Source organism: Salvia miltiorrhiza, unplaced genomic scaffold (genome assembly GCF_028751815.1).
Source record: "Salvia miltiorrhiza cultivar Shanhuang (shh) unplaced genomic scaffold, IMPLAD_Smil_shh original_scaffold_275_2, whole genome shotgun sequence".
Lineage (NCBI taxonomy): Eukaryota > Viridiplantae > Streptophyta > Magnoliopsida > Lamiales > Lamiaceae > Salvia > Salvia miltiorrhiza.
The window spans coordinates 40012-62250 of record NW_026651517.1 but is presented as its reverse complement, the minus strand read 5'-3'; the positions used below and the strand labels follow the sequence as shown (position 1 = coordinate 62250).

General features: G+C 36.1%; 1 protein-coding gene across 1 annotated transcript; it reads left to right on the top strand.

The window, feature by feature from the left end:
- Positions 1 to 17193: 17193 nt before the first annotated feature.
- On the top strand, positions 17194 to 20607 carry LOC131003850 (ninja-family protein mc410-like). Its single transcript, XM_057930400.1, has 3 exons — positions 17194 to 17582; positions 18023 to 19048; positions 19806 to 20607. The coding sequence occupies exons 2-3, from the start codon at positions 18043 to 18045 to the stop codon at positions 20291 to 20293; spliced, it is 1494 nt and encodes a 497-aa protein (XP_057786383.1). The 5' UTR covers positions 17194 to 17582; positions 18023 to 18042; the 3' UTR covers positions 20294 to 20607.
- Positions 20608 to 22239: the final 1632 nt, after the last annotated feature.

Here is a 22239-nt window from a genome sequence, read left to right as displayed (position 1 = left end):
ATACAACAAACCATAATATTGCAAGACATCACAAATGGCTTTAATATTTTTGACAACTGACTTTGCAATTAAGTTAAACATCATCTGCATAAAGAAGTGACAGGGGAAACTAACTTGTCTATTCATTTTATTGGGTAATTTTACTTGAATACACCATCCTAGAGAATATTCACTACTACAAAAATGCTCATAGATAACGGATAAAATCCGTTATCTATGACCCCAAAAAATCGATAAGTATAGTGGTGTTATCTATGATACGGTCATACATAACGGTAAAAAAACTGTAATTTATAGTAGTATAGATAACAGTACGATGCGCTCATACGTAACGGTAGATAACCGTTATCAATAATAGTTATACATAACGGTTCCTCACCATTACGTATTAAGATTTTACTGTTATGTATTATATTTTTTTTCCATCATAGCTAACAGCTTTTTGTACTTTTTATAACGATTTAAATCGTTATCTTTATAAAAAATACATAACAGTAGGACCCAAGTATCAAGAACATATGATCATTACGTATTTCAATTCACTTCCCGGCGGCTTATCCACTCCGACAAAGTCCTCATCTACCTTTCCACCGCTTCCTTCACGCTCATCTCTATCTTGATCTTCGTCCCTTCTTGGAAGTAATATCCCCTGATGACATACAAACACATACACCACTTGTCCAATACTCAGTCATATTCATATCACAAGCTAACCACACACAAAACACAGACACGCCCTCTGATTGTCTTTGCATGGCTAGTAAATCGAATTCATTAAAATTCTAGATTTTATTCCAAGATCAAGCAATGATAAGTGTTGAAAACTATTTACCCTAGAATGCAACAATTCCACGACTATTTTAACATGCAAAAATAGTATATCTGACTCAACCTAGAACACCTCTAGTTTGAATTGCAATAGAACAAGGACATCCTAGTGATGGTAAGTTGACCCAGTGTCATCTCTCAAGGAAAGTCTTTAAGGGCTTTTAATTGTATCGCAGGAAAAACAGTAAAGAAAGCAGTAAAAAGATTGATTATTAAACTAAAACTTGGAATTAAAAACTTAATTAAAAACCGAACTTAAAATTAAACTAGGCGAATTAAACTATTAAACCCTAGGCAAGATTTTAAAGAACTTAAAGTAAACCTACTTACGAAATTAAATACTTGTAAATTAAAAAACCAACTAATCTAGGCGTGAAACTAAAGTGCATAATTTAAATTGCATAATTAAAACGAAAGCATAAACATGAACGAAAAACGTGAACATGATTAAACGAAAGAAATTGAATTTAAATACGAAATACCGTAAATGTCTTGAACGTGCAATTGTGTCACTCAATCACAATCCAAGAATAAACTAAAAACTGAATTGAAATCTAACTTAAAGCAATGAATTTGAAAACTATGAAAGCAAGTAAATTCCTAAGCTTCGGAGCAGTGCAGCGCTGGATGCTTCTTCACGGCAGAACTCCAAAAATTAGGGCAAGGGATTGATGATTTACAATGAAAAGTATGGCCCTATTTATAGACTTCAAATCCCTATGGATCACCATGGAAGTTGCCATGCAAAGTAGAACTCGAAAGACAATAGAATCGTGCATGATAAGGCAACTTCCAACTGTGACGCGCTCTGGAAATCATCTCCTCCCTAGCGGAAATCGCGGCTCTCGCCAGCGGAACGGCTTCCGCTCTGGCTTTCTCCAGCGGAATGGACTTCTATCTCCTCTGCTCTGACTCTTGACTCCTCTGGTGATGACTTGGCTACACTGGCTTCTTGATTTCGCTGACTCCAGAGAGGTGGTGATTTCTCTGACTCCAGAGAAATGGTGATTTCTCTGGCGTTTGATTCCTCTGGCATAGCGATTCCTCTGACACTTATGTTTCCAGTAGCAAAGTGATTTCTCTGGCGATTCCTCGCTCGCTTCGATTCCTCTAGCGATTCCTCGCTCGCTTCGATTCCTCTGGCATTTCCGAGCTCGCCTCGATTCCTCTGGCGTTTCCACGCTCGCCTCGATTCCTCTGGCGATTCCTCGCACGCTTCGATTCCTCTGGCATTTCCGCGCTCGCCTAGATTCCTCTGGCGTTTTTCTCATTTCGCTGCTCTGGCTCTCCGCTCTGGCTTTCTCATTTCTCTGGCTTGAGCGGATTTCGCTGGCGACTTCTGGAGCGCACTCCTCTGCTCTGAAGCGGGCTTCTCTACTCTGGCACGGGCCTTCATAGAGAAGTTCAGCTCTGCATAACAAAGTGTGCCTAAAAACACCATTCTTACCCCCAACATCTCCAAAATCGCACTCTTCCATCTATAAGACCTAAATCTCCTGAAAAGCATAAAACAAACCATAAAACGCACCAATTTCCAGAAGATTTAACTTAAAATATGCGCATGTAAACCCCCAAAATTAGAACAATTAGGCATAAATCAACCCCCCCACACTTAGCCTTTTGCTTGTCCTCAAGCAAAATCCATATGAATCCTAGGAAGAGATTGATTTCAACAATGCTAATTTCCATCCAAACATTCTCAAAGTCAATTCAAAATTTTACAATCAATACACATCTCTCGATCATGCAAGTAACTCAAAGTTTAAGAAGCAACAAAACAGTAATGTAGGTAATTCGATCAGACCCAATTCTCCGCTAGAAGTGAATTCCCTAATGTGATCGCCTTTATAATCAATATCACCATTTTTCACACTTTGTGTGCTTGAGATTTTCGACAGTTGAGCCATAATTCGTGAAATAAAAACCATTTGGATGTAATCCAAAGTCTTTTCACGTGGTTTCCCATGCTCATAGTTAGACTAGAGGAGCAGAGACTCAGAGCTATCACATTTTTCAGAACAGGCCAGATGTTTCAGAGCTGACAATTCGTCCAACATTTTCACAAATAAGATATGATCGTAGGTAATCACAATGACAACACTCCTTCTAGCATCTACCGGACAAATCACGTTTTACTAACTTACAATCATGTTGCAACAAAACTCAAATTCTTTGCACAAACAAGAAACATATATCAACAGTAAAACAATAATAACCACCATTCATTCACAAACCCGAAATTCGCATCGAAAATCATCTACTCTTCCACAAATTCATAAAAATTAGCAAGATTTGAGACCAAAAACTAAGCATAGACAGACTAATCTCGCCCAATTGAAAGCATAAACACAATAAAACACCCCCCCACACTTAAAGCATGCCATGTCCTCAGGGCACAAAAAGAAATAAGAAGAGTTAAGAAAAATGTCCCCGATTATCGGCATTTGAGAAACTGAAGCATCGTGCGAGGTGGTGAAGAGGGGAATTCACGGTCTATGGCAGAGTGGAGAGTGCCACGCTGAATCGGTCAGTGCTGACAGAGCAGCGCGGAGAAGGGCAGTGCGGAGAAGTGCAGCGGGGAAAATACAGCGCGGAGAAGAGCAGCGGGGAAAAATGCAGCGCGGAGAAGTGCAGCGGGGAAAAGTGCAGCGCGGACGGCTGAGTGAGAATTGCAGCGCTGAAAACAAGAAATGCTCACCAAGCATCAAAGTATCCGCAAAGCAACCGGAACTTAGGAAAGACACAAAACAACAACAGAAAACAAAGAAAACACACGAAAAACAAAAACTAAAAACAAACCAACGGTGGGTTGCCTCCCACCAAGCGCTAGAGTTAGAGTCTCCAGCCCGACTTCAGATCTGACCCTTAGTGAGGATCATGCAGAGTGTGAGACTCCACCACCATGGACGAGCTCTGGTGCTCGTAATATGGCTTCACTCGGTGGCCGTTCACTCTGAAGCTCTCATTCGTGTTTTCATTGAATAGTTCAACGGCACCATGCTCGAACACCTCCTTGAGTAAAAATGGACCGCTCCACCTAGATTTCAGCTTACCCGGGAATAACTTCAGTCGAGAATTGAACAAAAGCACCTTCATTCCAGGGCAAAGCTTCTTGTGACAAATGCGGCGGTCATGTAGTCGCTTCACTTTATCCTTGTAGATCCTTGCATTCTCGTACGCCTCGTTGCGTAGCTCATCTAACTCCTCCATTTGCAGCGTGCGCTGCTTCACAGCAGAGTCCAAGTCATAGCTGGCAGCCTTGATCGCCCAATAAGCCTTGTGCTCAATCTCTACCGGCAGATGGCAGGCCTTGCCATAGACGAGACGGTATGGACTCATCCCAAGCACGCCTTTGAAGGCAGTTCTGTACGCCCAGAGAGCATCATTCAACTTTGCGGACCAATCCTTGCGCGAGGGCTGGACCGTTTTCTCCAAAATTCCCTTGATCTGCCGATTGCTCATCTCGGCTTGTCCAGAGGTCTGTGGATGGTATGGTGTTGCAACCTTGTGCGTGATCCCATTCTTCTTCATGAGCTTTGCAAACAACTTGTTGCAGAAGTGCTTGCCTCCATCGCTAATAATAGCTCTAGGAAATCCGAATCTAGAAAGAATGTTCTCTTGCACAAACTTAAGCACCACATTAGCATCACATGTCCACGTTGGGATAGCCTCAACCCATTTGGACACGTAATCTACAGCAAGTAAAATATATTGAAACCCATGCGAAGTAGGAAATGGCCCCATGAAATCAATGCCCCATACATAAAAAATTTCGACAATTAAAATGCTTTGGAGAGGCATCTCATTCCTGCGGCCGATATTCCCTACTCTCTGGCACCGATCACATGCAAGAGTGAAAGTGTGTGCATCTTTGAAAATGGAAGGCCAAAACAAACCTGATTGAATAATTTTATGAGCTGTTTTTTGCCCCCCAAAGTGTCCACCACAATGATCTTCATGGCATATTTTTAACACTTGTTGTTGATCCTCTGCTGGCACACACCGTCGGATGACATCGTCCTTTCCAAGCTTGAAGAAGTAAGGAATCTCCCAATAATAATGCCTGCACTGAGCTAAAAATCTCTTTCTCTCCTGCGACGTCAGCTCCGGCTGTAGAATACCACAAGCTAAGTAATTGACAATATCTGCATACCAGGGCTCGGCGCTCGCAGGGCTGCACTGAGCAGCGCTGAGTTCGGCAAGGGGCCTTCATAGAGAAGTTCAGCTCTGCATAACAAAGTGTGCCTAAAAACACCATTCTTACCCCCAACATCTCCAAAATCGCACTCTTCCATCTATAAGACCTAAATCTCCTGAAAAGCATAAAACAAACCATAAAACGCACCAATTTCCAGAAGATTTAACTTAAAATATGCGCATGTAAACCCCCAAAATTAGAACAATTAGGCATAAATCAATATCAAATGCTAACAACAGTTTAACTACTAATGAGCTACTGCAAACTAACTCATAATCAGATATCCACTCAAGATTAGAGTTCTTGAGAGACTACATATTCTTCAATATATACTGGCAGTGTACTTCTATCTGTATTATATAGGATATCCTAAATCACAGAAGCCTGACCTGGTACTCGATTAACACATGTTGCAAGCCGCTCTTTGACTATGCTTTCAGCCAACTTTTTTCCTTGTAAACAGATGGATACCCTATAAGTTTCTCTTTAACAGTTATGATGGCTCAATAATGTTAACTAAATACAAATGATCTTTGACCCAAAGAACTACTTGATGGAAGAGAAAAGAAAAGCTTAGCGGATTAGAAATTACAAAACATAACATAAGCTAAACATAATGTCAAATTGAATATTCAAAGGTTGAATGACACCTTAGAAGTGTGAAAGAAATTTTCTGTCGCAAGAAACTTCCCTTGCAGCTTCGGAATAAATGTTGACCCAATGTAGCAAGTGCGATAAGAGCATTTATCTACATTCGGCTTAAAACAGTCTGTTAAAAATATCCTGTAAATTACAGTAACTACATGTATATTCCTGTAAAATCTAGAAAATGACACCTTCATTACACAAGAAAGATGAAAGATATTTCAGAATTTTTTTTGCCTGATAATTATTCATGAATTCAAATATATAAAAGAGAATGTCATTGCCAACCATTCAACATGCACAAGTAATGTATTAAACTATTTCCCAAGACACATTTCCAAACTATTTTCCCAAGACACATGTACCAAAAGACTTATTTCAATATCATAGCAAGCAAGCTTTTATATGAATAAGAATACAGCAAATTGAAAAATACAGATAACCGAAAACCATGAATGGCGCTTGTGGTGTTGTTGTTTTGTTTGTGTACGCATCGAGTCAGGGTGGCGTCGGGATGATAGCAAGCTTGCTGCTGGCCGTCCGGCCGAATGATGGAGAAATAGACAGAGGGGGCTTACTTTAATTAATAATAAAGGATGGTAGCCATTAATCTTGCAAATCAGCTTATGAGGACTTGGACAGAGATTTCATCAACCCTAAACCATACACAACATGTCAAATCTTTATATCATCCATATCAATTTTACTTATTTCAAAGCCAGAATTTAATGAGATTCTCTTCAAGATTGAGTCTTTGCACTTCAAAAATGCATATAAATCTACAACTAACATTTACCCCAAACATAAGTCCTATGAACCAAAAACATTCATCCATATTCCACAACAAGCATCATTACAATCAGTAGAAAAAATCTAGGCCAATGCTAACTCTGAAGTCTCAATCTCGAACCACAGGATGCCAAGAAACCATCAATGAATCCTAAAATTGAGCACACTGGCAATATTTCTTCACATATTACACACAGTATGCTCAGATTACAGCTTAGTACAGCAGCATCGAGAAAAAAATGAAACAAAAAAGAAAAAAATAGGAAGCGGTAAAATAAGAATTCACAAGAGAAGGCCTGGGAAGGTAATCCCCAAGCTTTAGATTTAGAAAAGCACATGTCATCTAGAGCATCGCTCCGGCACCACCTGCACTTGGTGTTCAGGCTACATTCGGGTCTGGACTCCATTTCACCGCAGTCACATTTCGGGTTGACCCGATTAAGGTTTCCTACTTTTGCTGAAAATTGAAGCTAGGGTGCGGCGGCGGCGGCAAGGAGCCGCTGTTGTCGCTGGAGTGTGGAGAGAAGAAGGTGATTAGGCTAGGCTCGGCGGTGACGGCCTTCCCACCGTAGAGTCGACGGGAATCGACAGAAAGGTGGTTGTAGATTATAGATCTAGGATTTTTAGGCGTGGTGTGGTGTGCGTGCGTGCTCTATGGTTGAGTTAGAGAGAGAGGAGATTGAGAGGGAGACGAGGGAAGTGCGACGAGCTTAGTGACTGTCGTTGTTGCGGCCGCAGAGGACAGAGGGAGGGCGTGCTTCTATGGCTGGAGTTGAGAGAGAGAGAAAGCTGGGGAGATGAGGGACGAGAGAGAGAGTCGGGGGTAAATGGAGGGATGTTAGGGTTTTGTTTTTTTATAATATTATTAAATCTAAAAATAATACATAATAGTTTTAAGATGTGCATATATAATGGTTAAAATAACCGTTATAAAAAGACGCTCATAGATAACGGTTGGCTTAACGGTTCGATAATACCGTTATGTATGAAACTAATAAATAACGCTCATACATAACGGATTACCTCATACCGTTATCTATATCTATGTATAACACTATATAGATAACAGAGTTCTGCAAAACCGTTATCTTTTCTAGAAAATGTGCTCATACATAACGGTTGGTTTTTTAAAAAAACTACTATGTATGGGGTGTTATGTATGTGTAATTTTGTAGTATTGTATTAGACTCAACAGACAAAAAGAATGGGATTAAATCTCACATTGCCTCACCCCCGAAAGTAAGAAAATAACTCCATATGGTACCATTGAGAAAGATGAAAATTTTAGCGGAGGCAAAAATAGTAAGAATCCAACCACAAAATAACATAGAAAACTTATAAACATGACAATTTTTCTCCACAAAATCTCAACACAAAGTATTAAAGACTTTTTGAATCAACATGGATATCCCAGTTATGGTCCTTAACCGATCTATCCATGTAATTAACACCTTTTGAGACCAACATAATACGCTCATGGAGATAAAATCAACTAACTCAAATAAACCACATCAGCAGCCACCGACTTTAATCTATCTGCTAGAATTTTGGAAATGAGTGACATGCGAGCTCAAGAAATAGCAAATGTAACTATTGAAAGTGCTCAGAAGAATCCTTTTGTAAAGGATAGGTGAATTACTATAGCATGCTCTCAAGAAAGGTGGGAGAGTTTAGAAAACGTTTGTACCACATGAAAATTACAATGGATAACAACAAAGTCAATTTGCAAATAAGCAAGCCATGAAAAATTAGATTGGACCAGCAGACTCTACTGATGCATGGTAATATGTTGGGTTCTACTGATTGCCTCTGCAAATTACATTGTTGATTAATTTGTTTCATATCTTATGCACCATATGACTAATATTTCAAAAAGGTGTTGGTCCTAAGTTATGGAGGAATCTCTAGAGGGTTTTGAAGACGTTGATCGATGAATATTGTCTCATTCCAAAAAATTTGAATTATCTATGAATTTGCATGTCCTTCATAGGATACATCCTGCAAATTGCTACTCACGCGTTTTGGATGTATGACTATTATGTTTGCAGTTTGCTGACTGATAAGCCCAAACTGAAGGATCAACATAGAGTTGAGTTCAACTTATCAGCACATCGAAGCCAGCATCCATAATCAATTGAGATTTAGCTAAGTACCAAAAGAAAAGTTGATATCAACTTAAGAAAGCTAACTCATGGATCATAAGTTGGAGTTGAATGAAGATCTCACCTTTTTACAAGAAAGGACAACATGATACGAGGATTTCTGCAACACATCAATATCAAGAGGTACGGGAAGCAGAAAGCTTGAAATCATCTCTCCTTGGAATTTAACGGGATTATTAGAAGTCAACCACCGTGATTTGAACAAGTTCTCTTAAATGGAACTATTCAGAAATCGTCTATAAATACCCTAAGGTATTCCGGCGAGAAAACTACTGAAATGTTGTGTAGTTGAAATCTGTCAAGCAATCAAACATTCAACATTATTCTCAAGCACTCAGTGTATTTCAAAGAAGGGAGTTATTAAGTGTTTCCAAACTGCCCTTAGAATTACATAATCTGTTCTTCCAGGGTTAGTATACAAACACTCTCTTCGTTCCAGGCTCTTATTATTTATATCTTAATGATAGATTTGAGCACACCATTATACCCACTGTTCTAATATTTTCAGTGTGTTTTTAGTTGGAAAATCATTTGTAAACCCTACACCTTGTGTAAAAGTTATGTGTTAGAGTTAGAAGAAAATTCACAAGTAAGCTTTAAGTTCCTTAATCGTTAATATATAAGATTTGCAAGTCAATTATCGTTTAAATTTTTACAACCAAAACTATCCCTATTTATTGAAATCCTCAATATTTTGACCTTTCCCCATCAATTTTTTGTGATTAAAAACACTTGAAGGAGATGTAGTAGTATTTTTTTTTCTTTTTTTTATTGCCTACAAAATAATGATTGTATAATTAAGGGTAATTATCATTGATAACACTCAATTTTTCATGTTTTTTAATATTCATATGATGTCAATTTTATAGGGAATTGAGTGTTGGATGATTGTTTTGTGCTTAAATTGCTTTATCTTGTGAAATATGATACTTACTCGTACTTTAGTGATTTTTACAGATACATTGAGTTTGAATTTGGATGAATGGTCTCAATAAAAGTTGTAGATCATCGTGATACGAGTTCGTAGGCGCAAACGGTTTGTAAATCCGAGTTCGGACAAGGAACATATGGCCGAAACAAGAAAGTCGCGCGCAGCAGTAAATAGTGTCCGACGGAAATTTTCGAATTTTCGGGAAATTTCGGATTTTATCAGTATTTTTGAGTTCTATACTGTATTTATCTCCTGTGCCTATATATTAGTCTTCTTTTGACGTATTTAGGGTTCCCAACTTTATCTTTCAGTTCCCAACTTTAATTTTTCAGTTTCATAGCTTTAGATTATCATTGCTTTCTAGTTTTCTAGAGCTTGGATCGGAATTCTGCAAGGATTGAAGATTCAAGATTGTTCATCAATTTTATTCAGAGTTTTATTTAATTCAGTTTTTTTACAATTGCGTTCTTTTTAATTATGTTTCTATTTTATTTTAATATGTCTTGCTAGTTTTCTTATCTGATTCTAGGGTTTGTAAATAGTTAATTGAATTCATGTGATTTATTGTTAATACTTATTTACCTTCCAGTTTATGATTCATAATTCCTCGTGCTTGATTTCTTATGAATTATCTGATTAATAGTTTGCATGTTTAGCTATTCGGTTTGAGACCTAGTTGAGATAACTGTTTAGCGGATTCAAAAATGTATGATATGATCTTAACCTTGAGACCTAGCGGAGATAGGTGGATCATAGAGAGCTATTCTTATGCGCTTTTGGGAGTTAGTAGATTTTCTTGAGACCTAACGGAGATAGATTATATACTAATCTACGATCGTTGCTGTTCTAGCGAGAGTAATTGATTAATTAAGTGATCTCTCATCATAACTGGATTAAACTGGTACATAGGATTAATAGATTAATTGTGTAGATTTAGTTAATGAACTTACTACCCTAGGATCATTTTTTTTTCTTTATTTGATTTAGATATTTACATTGTATATTCTTTTGTTTGCATTTTATTTTTGAGTAATTCAACCTCTATTTTCTGTTGCCTGTCTACTATTTGTGTTTGTTTAGGAGATAGCTAGAGTGATTTTGATATTTCAATTCCTGTGGAGACGATATTTTTACTTGCTATTTAGTATTACAAATGCACCGTGTTAGTTGCGGTTTAGTTGCTAGAAAAATAGTACATCAATCATTGATTAAGGATATTTTGGTATTTTTTTTATTAAATTATGTGTCTGAAAACTAAAGAATTGAAATCGAAATCGCAACCGAGAAGATTGCTATTAACGATCACGGCTACCGATCAAGCTGAACTTGCAGCTATAAACGCAAGGAACCCAAAGTTAAGGGATTCTCCTATAAACCAGGACCATGGACATAGGAGTGTTCTTCGAACCACGTAAAACTAATTATGTTCTTTACTTTCTGCACTTACATTTTAGTTTGATTATCTTGTTATCTGCTTTTCAAACTAACCTCACGTTGCACGATCAACACAAACATTAAATTGCACATCAACACACACAGTCAGACTGACTTAAGTCACTTGCCATTGCTAAGCAGAAAAGATAACGTTTAAGATTTTATAAAAGAGTTTACCAACCACCACATTCCGCACATCAGTTAATAGTCCAATTGATCAGCTTTCGAGCAATTAGTAGGATTGCTGATGTGTGTATTTTAGTTACCTAGTTTAGTGTGTGTTTGCCGTGATTTTTATATGATTTTACATGGATTGTGATATTTTGGATGTAGATATTGAGCGAAATTTGGAGATGATCTTGTGGATGGAAGAAATCAGAAGAAGTGGAGTTTTGGATGAAGTTCATGTGAATTTTGAAGATGTTTAGAGCTGGGCTTGGAGTTATTTATTCTAAATTTAATTAAGCCTTAAACTCTTGTTTTTATTTATTTTGGGCTTATTTTTGGAGAGGGCCGATCAGCCCATGATTTGGTTTAGGGCGGCTGCTTAGTTTTAGGAAAAGGGGCGAATTATTCACTTAAATATGGGAAGGGATGCAGCCGCCACTTAAGCACTTTTGGAGGACAACTACTTCATCATTAGATTAGAATTTTATTAGCTTTGTTTTTTTATGCTTTCAACTTGGACGCGAACTAGAGAATTAGTTGGGAGTATTGGGGCGTTGACTTTTCATTAATCAAGTTTGAGCAGATTCGATTTTCTTTTGGTTTCAAGTAGTGATTTTACTTTTATTGCAATTTCTTTTTTCTTGTTTTATGTTTACTTTTAATTGCTTCGTATAATTTTAGTTAGTTCTTTAATTGCAATTATTCGTTTAATTAGTGTTTGTTAATTTTATGTTTGCTTTAATTTATTTGCTTGATCTTAGTTTAATTATGAGTAGCTAATTTTTTAATTCGACGAGAATAATGAAACTCTAATTTATTAATCTGTGAGGCCTAATTGAGCATAAAATTGATTCCTGTTGATTTTGATTTATTCCTAGGGTTTAATGATAATTCCGATTTTATTTAAGCCTGATCAACTTAGATTAAATTGGATTACAGTCAATTAGCACCTCCAATCCGTAATTATTGGAATATGGCTGATTAGTGATAAAACTACCTGTTCGTAGTAGGAATAAATTGGTATATTAATTATTACTAGTGTATCTAGGATAATTGATATAAATTGGGTTCCTTCATCTTAATGCTATTAGAATATTAAATCTAGGTCTGACGTCTCCAGCTAGCTTATATTTTAACAAGGGAAATAAGCAGGTCTGGCGTCTCCAGCTGTTTATCGACACAGTAAGTAGGAATTGGGGTACGTCCGTTGCGTTTCACGGTATCCTATAACTGGTTGGTTGATAGGGATTAATTAATCTTTGCGTCGATGATCAGAGCTTTGAATTAGTGTGGATTTATTCGAGCCGAGTTACTTTTTATTAATTATTTTCAAGAGTTATTTTATTTGATTTAATTTGTTTTCTAGTTAATTAATCTTTTCTCAAAATTAAGGCGTGGTGGCTACACCAAAATTATAGATTTTAGGGAATTGAATGATTTTACCTGCTCTCTGTGGGATCGACCCTGCTTGTCATTATACTAATTTATTTTGATAATTCCGCAGGAATTATTTGGTGGAAAACGACGTCCACCAATTGCTAACTGATTAATCAGCTAGAGCAATTTCCTTTAGATATCAGTCAAATTGCTATCAATTTACTGATCCGTATCTACCCAACTGACTCATTATTGACTGAGTTGTTCAACACTTAACTTCTCTAATAAAACGAGCAACCACGTTAACTAGTGGATACCCCCATACACCAATACATACTCATCTCGAGACCAACAAAATATGCAAAAAATATATATATAGAAAATTAAAAGTGGGACATAAATGGGACACCATGTGTAGTACAATGAATCTCAAGTGGGTTCCGATCTTAATTTAGTTTAAGTTATATCTATGTATATATATAATACTCCCTCCGTCCCTGAAATAAGTTCCTCTTTTTCCTTTTTGGGACGACCCCCAAATAGGTTCCTCTTTCTTTCTTTCCATTTTTGGACAACTACCCCACCACTAATAATACTTTATTTATTCTTACTTTTCACTTTTTCACCACTCTCAATACTAATTATAACATTTTTTCACCTTTTCACCACTCTCAATACTAATTATAACATATTTTTCTCCACTATCAATACACTTTACCATTTTTCCTTAAAACCCGTGCCAATCCCCAAAGAGGAACTTATTTTGGGGACGGAAGGATTATGAAAATTCCATAATAATGTGTGTATGTTAAAGTTGTTTTTCTTAATTCATTGATGCAAAGATATAGATTTAAAAAAACGATCAGGTTAAAACGTTTTTTTAATGAAAAATACGTTTATTAAAATTAGGGAAAAGAAAAACCAAAAGAATAAATTATAAACTATCTTCTTGGGCATATACCTAAGGCGGGAGACAGCCGCTACAATCCAATGGATTAAGGGCAGGGAAGGAGCTAGGGCCTCAAAGTCATGAGTTTTTCAAAAAAATAAAGGGAGTCTTTGCAAAGGACTTTATTACAAGTTGATAATAACAGTCATAATGTGTTTTTGTGGTATTGTTTGTTCGAATGCGCTAGGAGAAATATGTATAAATTAACAAAGCATGAGTCTAGTTTATACTTATCCCCTATTTTTCAATGATTTTCGAGTTGTTTGGGAAAGGTGCACTACTTCGGTTTTGGCCTAGGGCAATCCCTCCACACTCACACACCCATTTTTACTAAATGTGTTTTGACTTAGATAGCTCATGGCTACATGATAATATCCCCAAGCCGCAAAAGAAACATTACATTTTCCTTACAATAAGGTTAAAGAATTAAGCAGCCCTTATGGATATATGGTGGTCGGAAGAATTTTTTACCTTTTTGAGTTCATGGATCTGTGGGCAAGGCCGAGAAATACTCAAGGTCGGCTTGGGCTGAGAGGTGTGCCATAGTGCCACTGATGGCCTGTGATGCAGGAGATTCTCGATAGGTACAGCCGAGAGCCAATCTCAGATGAATGGATCTTTGGGAATTTTTCGGCAGGCTCTAGTCGAAGGCCGAGTGCAGTCTCAGTGGGCAACAATTAAAGGCCAAGCAATAGACAACATTTAAAATGGTTACCTACTTAGACATTTCAATGTCTATTCGGGTCACCCGCGATTTTTTTTTTATATATATTGGGCCATTGTGTCTTTTTGTTGCTCGAGTTCTTGTCCCGATGTAGAAACACATATGAATGAATCAAGAATTTGAGGAAAAGTGTTATAAGAGAGATATGATCTGGTAATGTCATCAGGTTATATATGCCCATTGTATTTGCCACGAGGGTGTTAAGTTCCATGTGAGCTCGCACTTTTTCCATAGAGAAGATTTCGTTGAGGCATCTATAAGTATCACTTTGGATGTTCTTGATATTGAAGGGTTCATCCTCAAAGATGACTTGGTTGCAAGCGAACCAAAGGTGATTGACTGTGATAGCTAATGCTATCGGCTTAGCTTTTTGGATTATTATGAATCCTTATTTTTTTAGTCATGACATGTTTGATAGCACTAGGGATTGTGCTCATCTATTGCTTAATCTTTAGCCATTCACGGATGATATTTCATACTTTTTTGGTTCCTGCATATTTAAAAAATAAGTGGTCATATATTTCATTATACATATTACAAATGGAATAGAGTTTAGGCATTCCCTTTAATATAACATTGATGTAGTAGTATTGAAGTTGCATTTGTGTGTCATTGCAATCATCATCAAGAACATCGGAACTCTAATACATACTCTCTCTGTTTATGAAAGAACTTCCTAAGAGGGAGTAAGACGGGTTTTAAGAAAAATATTATTGAGTGTATTGAGAGTGGAGAAAATGTTGTTGAGTGTATTGGGAATGGTGAAAATGTAGTATTAATTAGTATTGAAAGAGGTGAAAAGGTAAAAAGTAAGAGTAAATGAGATATTTATAAGTAGTGGGGTATATTTTAAAAATAGATATAAAGTTCTTTTATGAACGTCCCAAAAAGAATAGGTAGAAAGTTCTTTCGTGAACGAGGGAAATATCTTTATTTTAGTTTATGGGTATCTAAAGTTGTCACCTTCGATGCACACAATCTAACCACATTCAAAATAATTGCGAATATTTAATAATATAAAATAATTTAAAAATTACTCTCTCTGCCTATAAAAAGTTGAGCCTATTTTTTGGGTACATGTTTTAGTAAAATGAGTGGTAATTTTTATATAGTAGATAAATGATTTCATCATTATATAAAATGAGTGGCTGTGGTCGAATTAATGATAAATTTTATAAATAAGCGGTATATATATATATATGTATATATATATATATGTATAGGAATGGGATCATATAGATCCCAATGCTTATAATAGATCCCTAGATCCAAATCTTGACCACACATTTATGACATGTGGCGCATCAAGATGGTGACACGTGACAAGGAGCTTCCAAGCATTCCAAGGCAAAATCTGGAGGGGTAAAATTGGAATGTAATTTTCGGATTTAATAATTAAAAAATATATATATATTTTTTAGATTTTTTCTCAAAATAGATATATTTTAGATGCATATAGTTTCACACAAAGATGCATAAAGTTTTCACATGAAATGCATAACTTTGAACAGAAAAATGCATTTAATTTTTCCAGTTTTGGTATTTTCACCACCCCACCCCATACCACCCCCCCAATCCAGCCCACACCACCCCCCAACCCTCCCCATTACCACCCCCCAAAAATAGGCATGTTTCACATGCATATAAAATCAAACAAAAATGCATAAAGTTTTCACATAAAAATGCATTAAATTATACAAAAAATGCATTTCATTTTAATAAATCTGGTAGTTTCGCCACCCCACCCCTGCCCCAGCCCCACCACACCCACCCCCCCACCCCCAAATTTTTTTTTCAAAAACTGATTTTCTGATTGCTGGCCCACCCCCACCCCCACCCCCACCCCCCAACCCCTCATCCCCCTCCAAATTTTTTTTTTTAAAACTGATTTTCAAAAAAAAAAATTTGGGGGGTGGGGTGGGTGGGTGGGGGGTCAGTGGTCAGAAAATCAGTTTTTGAGAAAATAAAAAAATAAAAAATAAAAAATTTTGGTGGGTGGGTGGGTGGAGGGTGGGGGGTAGGGGTGGGTCAGTGGTCAGAAAATCAATTTTTTTTTAAAAAAAAAAAATTGGGGGGAGGGGGGTGGGGGGTGGGTGGGGGGGTGGGGGTGGGGTTCTGGGGTGGGGTGGGGTTCAGGGGTGTGGGGGGTGGGGTTGGGGTGGGGTGAAATCTTATGCATTTTTATATGAAACTTTATGCATTTTTATATGAAAGTTCATGCATTCTCGTATGAAACTTTATGCATCTAAAATATACCTATTTTGAGAAAATCTAATTTTTTTTTTTCTAAAATTTGATTCCAATTTTACCCCTCTCCAGATTTTGCCTTGAAATGCCTTGCCACGTGTCACCATCTTGATGCGCCACATGTCATAAATGTGTGGTCTACATTTGGATCTACGGATCTATTATAAGCATAGGGATCCACCGGAACCCAACCCTATATATATATATATGTGTGTGTGTGTGTGTGAAATGATGTACTAAAAGGAAAAATGCCCTACTTTTCAGAAATAGTTGGCCCTTATTTTCGTGAATGATGGGAGTAATATGTTTCTTAAACAAAAAACAAAATGTTTTAACATGTGCATTGCTACTATTATTACTTAGTAGTTTTAGACTTTTAGTGTAGTGTTTTTTTTTTTCTTTTGAGGCAATTAAAGACAATTATTCATTAGGGTGCGTTTATTTTGATGAAAGGAAGAGAAAATGTATATTTTCACCTTTTTTTTATTATCATTTTCATATATTTATTATGATAGAAATTTTTCTCTAAACATGTGAAATATTTTCTCGGGCAACTAATTTTCACTTATTTTCTCTCTAATGTTAAATAATATTACAAGGATGTGAAAATATTTTTTAATATTTTCTCATATTTTTATCTTTAATATATGATAAAAAAAATTATTTTTTCTTATCCACTATTTTTCTAATGAAAAATTTACGCTCAAAGTAAACGAACTCTAGTGTACTTATTTACCAGTGTAATTGAAATAGGAAATTATAGACAATTACAAACAGTAGGAAAATTAAAAGAAAGAAAGCCCTAAACTTGTGATGGCCGCTTCTTCGTCTTCTCCACCGCACTTCTCTTTCAGTTCTGTCCTATGCCAATAAACAAAGAAAGGCAAGAAACACGATTCCCCAATTTTCTTATATGACCTTTGACCTTTTCTTAGTTGTATTCCCCCTTATTTTTTTATCATTACCCAAAATTCTTAGACATCATTTCCACTAATTCATCCTATTGCTCCAGAAATTTTCCTGATCTATTCTCATCTGCCCTAATTCACAACATCTGAAATCAATCTACGACGATGTATTACACTCGGTGACAGAATCTGCGTATTTGTTGTAGATTCAGAAGATCTAAGGTACATATGTTATCATAAGTTTTAATTCATTGACAAAGCATACGTAATTCTGTATTTGATATTGGAAGTAATTTTATTTCTTCTACCACTTGTGATAATAACTAGTTGTATCTCTGTTAATTCAATGAATGTTGAAAGTTTATACAAAAGAAGTAACTGAATTTGTATTGAGCACAAAACTAAACTAGTAAGGAGCAAGTTATTTAATGGAATTCTGATTTAGTTTTCATTGGATTGTTCTTCACCTTACTTTGCTATTTAGGATGTTGTAGCTTGGGACTGTACATGTTAAGCTATATAGTACTTACTGCAGATATTTCACTAAGATGGTGTTTTGATAACTATTTGGTATTTGCTTCTTTTTTGTTGTTTCTTTTATGTGGCTAGTATTAAATTTTTTTTTGAGGAGGCTGAGTAGGCAATATGTGAAAATCTTGTAGACAAATTTTGACTCTATCAAATGGAGGATGAGAAAGGTCTCGATCTGAGCTTGGGCCTTCCGTGTGGCGGAAATAGTTCCTCAAATAAAAGTAAACAGGGCAGCTCATCTGATGTCAAGTTAGATGAAGGCGATAGAGGTAGCAAGTTAATCAATGAGTTCAAAAACTTTCTAGAAGGTGGAAATCAACAACATCCACCACAAGTTGGAGAGACCTTTAATTACAACTTTCCTAAACCTGCTGCTGAATTAGAAACTTCAAAGAATTCAAATGCTGAAGGATTGTGGTTACGAAGTGATACCAGGCCTATTGAAATTGATGAAAAGACTTCAGGTGTTGGTGAAAAGCGGAAAAACCTGTTTATTGAGACGAACCAACAGAAGAAGTACGAGAGAGAAACCAGTCATCCTGATTTGACTGATAAATCCAAGGCATCACACATCTCCATAACCACGGATGAGGGATCAACTGCAGAAAACGAAGATGTTGCAGATTCAGAAGTAGATGGCTCAACTTCAAGGCATGTTTCTCAGCATGATGATGTTCCAAAACGGTTTGCGTCCACTGGTGGTGTATCCAGGGTTCAGAAGGAATCTCATGCATTTGGAGATTCGAGTGGTGTTGAAATTCTAGGACAGAAAAGATTTACAATCTCATCAGAAAAGGAATTCAACGTGATGAATATGTCCGTTTCTTATGGTGCTACACTCCCAGTTCCACCAGCAAACATGAACATGTCTTACTCGCAACCTGTTAAGGATTCTAATTCTAGTGGTACACCTAATCCATCCAACTATCCAAAGCCTAGCATGATGCATGCAATGCCTACCACAAACATTGAGCGACCAGGTGGCCATCCAGTTATGCCTGCTAATTTTCCTCTAATGTATGGGTACACTCCTGTCCAGCTTCCAGTGCTAGACAGAGATAACTCTCGTGGCATCATTTCTCATCACCAACAAATTAACCCAACTTATTCTGGAAGGAACCCGGACACTCAAAATGATGGCCGGAAGCTCACTCAAGGTATTCCCTTAAGTTTCTTCTATTTATCTATTTATTTTCAATTGATACCTTTTAAGTTTTAGTGACTTCTTTGCTAATGGAACTATGTAGCATTGTTCACTTAGTGGTGTTTGGTAATTTGCACGTTTCATTTGATTTTGATCTCAAACTGTATTGCACTTTTATCTGCATCATCTGTTAAGAAGGTGGCTGCGTTTTTTAACTTCTTCTACAAAGCTCCTGAATCCAAGAAAGTCATCAGCTGCAGCTTGTAACATCTAATCATTTCCATCAATTCTTTTTTAATTTTAGAATCCATTACCTTGAAGTTTTTTTAAGTGTCGTAACATTGTTAAGTAAAACAAAGTCATTTTGATGAGATACTTGCAATAAGTTAAATCAAAATGGGAGCTGTTGACGCATTCTCAGTATCTTCATTCTCATCCTTGGTTAAGAAGATCAGTCATTAGTAATATGCTAACTGTGATGTCAAGGATCTAAACATGAATTTAAAAATAAAACAGCAACACCAGCGCCTTGAATTGTCTGAATGTTGTTGGCACACATCTAGGCCAAGATAAGATGTATATTTATGCTATATTATGCAACAGAGTCTGTGTATACGTTGTAGTACAACAAGCTCATTGTAGAGTTAATGCCCTCCAACAATTTTGACATGATCAAATTAGATAACTGCGAGTTTGCTTGAAAGTTTTCCATGTATACATGAAAAGTGAGGTTCCTAATGATTATTCTGTTCGCTTTGATCCCTTGGCAGTAATTTCACACAAGTCATCTGAAACTACTCAGTGTGATGTGAGGGCTGTAGAACCTGGAAAATGTTATGGAAAGCAGCAAGTTGGTGAAGAAGGTTCATCTTCTCACACAGATGGTGATCTGAAAGGGAATCACACAATTCATCAGGTAAAAGATTCACCTAATCAGCCAAGAGCAGAATCTCTTCCGTCAGAATTTCCGGCTATAAGGCCTGGTATCACTGCAGATCTCAAATTCGGGGGTTGTGGATCTTACCCGAATCTGCCATGGGTGTCTACTAACGGCTCAGGTCCAAATGGCCGAACAATATCAGGTGTAACATACAAGTTCAGCCCTACTCAGATTAAGATTGTTTGTGCCTGCCATGGTTCTCACATGTCGCCTGATGAATTTATACAACACGCCAGTGAAGAAAACAACAGTCCAGATGCTGGCACTGGTTTAACTTCATTATCAGGCAGCAATCCTGCAGCTTCGGCTCAGAGTTGATGCCAGAAGTAAAGCGCGTCAGATTATTAGGTTTGACATTTCAATGAATAATCCTCTGCTTGGCATGCTGTTGATTATACTGGAATGTGTGTATGTTGCTCATCTACTGTACATCTGTGTCGTTCATTCTTTAAGAAGCTTATTGTTATTTAGAGTGGTATGGTGTCTTGACATGCTATTGGCTTACAGTATTTATTTTTGAGCAATCTACTTTTGTAAGATAACAATAATTGTTAAAAGTGTGTGATTGAGTTGGTTGCATGTTTTACAAAGATGTATCTGCCATTGGGCTGATAATAATAATTTGTGTAGTATCTTTTCCTTGTTAAATGTATATAGAATTGCTTTACAAAGAAAGCTGGTTCATTTGTGGAGATATCAAGTTTTTTCGCCTCGTGAGAAGGCAGCAAAGATGCGAAATTTTAAGCTTTTTCTGTACAATTGGTGCTATGCTATTTCTTTTAATCAGCTGAGCTGGTTGAAGCAATATTTGCTTGCATTGTTCGTGATTTGTTCAAGTTGATGCGAGGAGTATCAGGGTTGTGATTCAGCATTACTCGACTTTAAGTTGTGGTATATTCGAGCATATTGAACTTGAATGATACTCGAATTTAACATAATGTATATATTTAAAGTAGAATGCATCTAAAGAAGTTGTTTACCTCTCATGAAAAGTTTAGTTAGATAGGTGAGTAATAAATAGGTCTGTTTTTTTTACTGGGTCGTCCCAAATATAATGACATGTTTTTATTTGGGTAATAATTTCACTACAAATAATATGATCCTACATACACTTTTACACACTTATACTTATGCACACAATTTTATTCTCCTAAATATCCATATCAAAATAAATAGGTCATCAATATTGAGACGGAGAAAATACTTCTTTATCAATATGTAGAGATACATAGATCAAATATTAAGTGTTCTATTGAAAATGACAAAATTTCATTAATATTGAAAGTGGCAGATAAGGAAATTTTGCCACTTTCAATAGAACACTTAATATTTGATCTTTGTATCTCTACATAGGGGTGTCTATGTTAGAGGTGTAATTATTAAAAAAAAATTGATATTGAACATTAATTCATTTTTACTTATTAATAATTAAATTTTGGTATAATATTTGATACTATATGAAATTAGTGATTTAACAATTTTGGAGGCTAATATATAATTTAGAAATATATATATATATATATATATATATATATATATATATATAATCAAAAATTTATATAAAAACAATAAGTGGAGAGTGAATATTCAAAAAAATATTCTTTTAAATTTTTGAGTTTGACGTAAATTGTTGGAGTAGAATTACTATTTGGAGTGATATTTGCTATAAAATAGGTATGGATTTGGCCTAAAGTAGTGTTAATTTGCGAATTAAATCATGTACATTTTCTATAGTTTGATTTTTGTCCAATTTTTTAGAACTGTACCATCAATATCACAAACTTTCATTTTGGTGTGTCCCCCCGAAACAGAATTTCAATGACATAAGAATGTGTTAAAATGTTGCAAATATTTTCATGAATTCTAGCGTTTCAATCGCGTCCTCATGAAGTTGCTCAGTGATTAGCATAAATGTAATCATCATATAAACAATATTTATTAACAAGATCGAGTACACACTCCTACAAATAATAATAAAATTTCAATTCTAAAAAGAGGGGAAATAAAATTCCACAATTCAATTTTCAAAAAAAAAAATTCCACAATTCAAATTTCGACAGCAAGTATGCAGGCTTCGTTTAAAATGGTACAATATTTTACCATTTTTGGCAAGTTTTTTTATTTAATACTAACGATATTATTTAGATAAGTCAAAATTATCTTTTTAGCGGTGAGAGTCAAGGTCATATATTTCTCTTATTACGCAAAAATAATTAAAAACTCGTGTTTTATTAACATGGCTACCAAACTTTTATACTTACTAG

Bases quoted from the DNA above. Each gene is read 5' to 3' on its own strand.
- LOC131003850 (XM_057930400.1), top strand. From the start codon at position 18,043: ATGGAGGATGAGAAAGGTCTCGATCTGAGCTTGGGCCTTCCGTGTGGC. The intron at 19,049-19,805 runs GTATTCCCTTAA...ATCCCTTGGCAG, and splicing joins TGGCCGGAAGCTCACTCAAG to TAATTTCACACAAGTCATCT.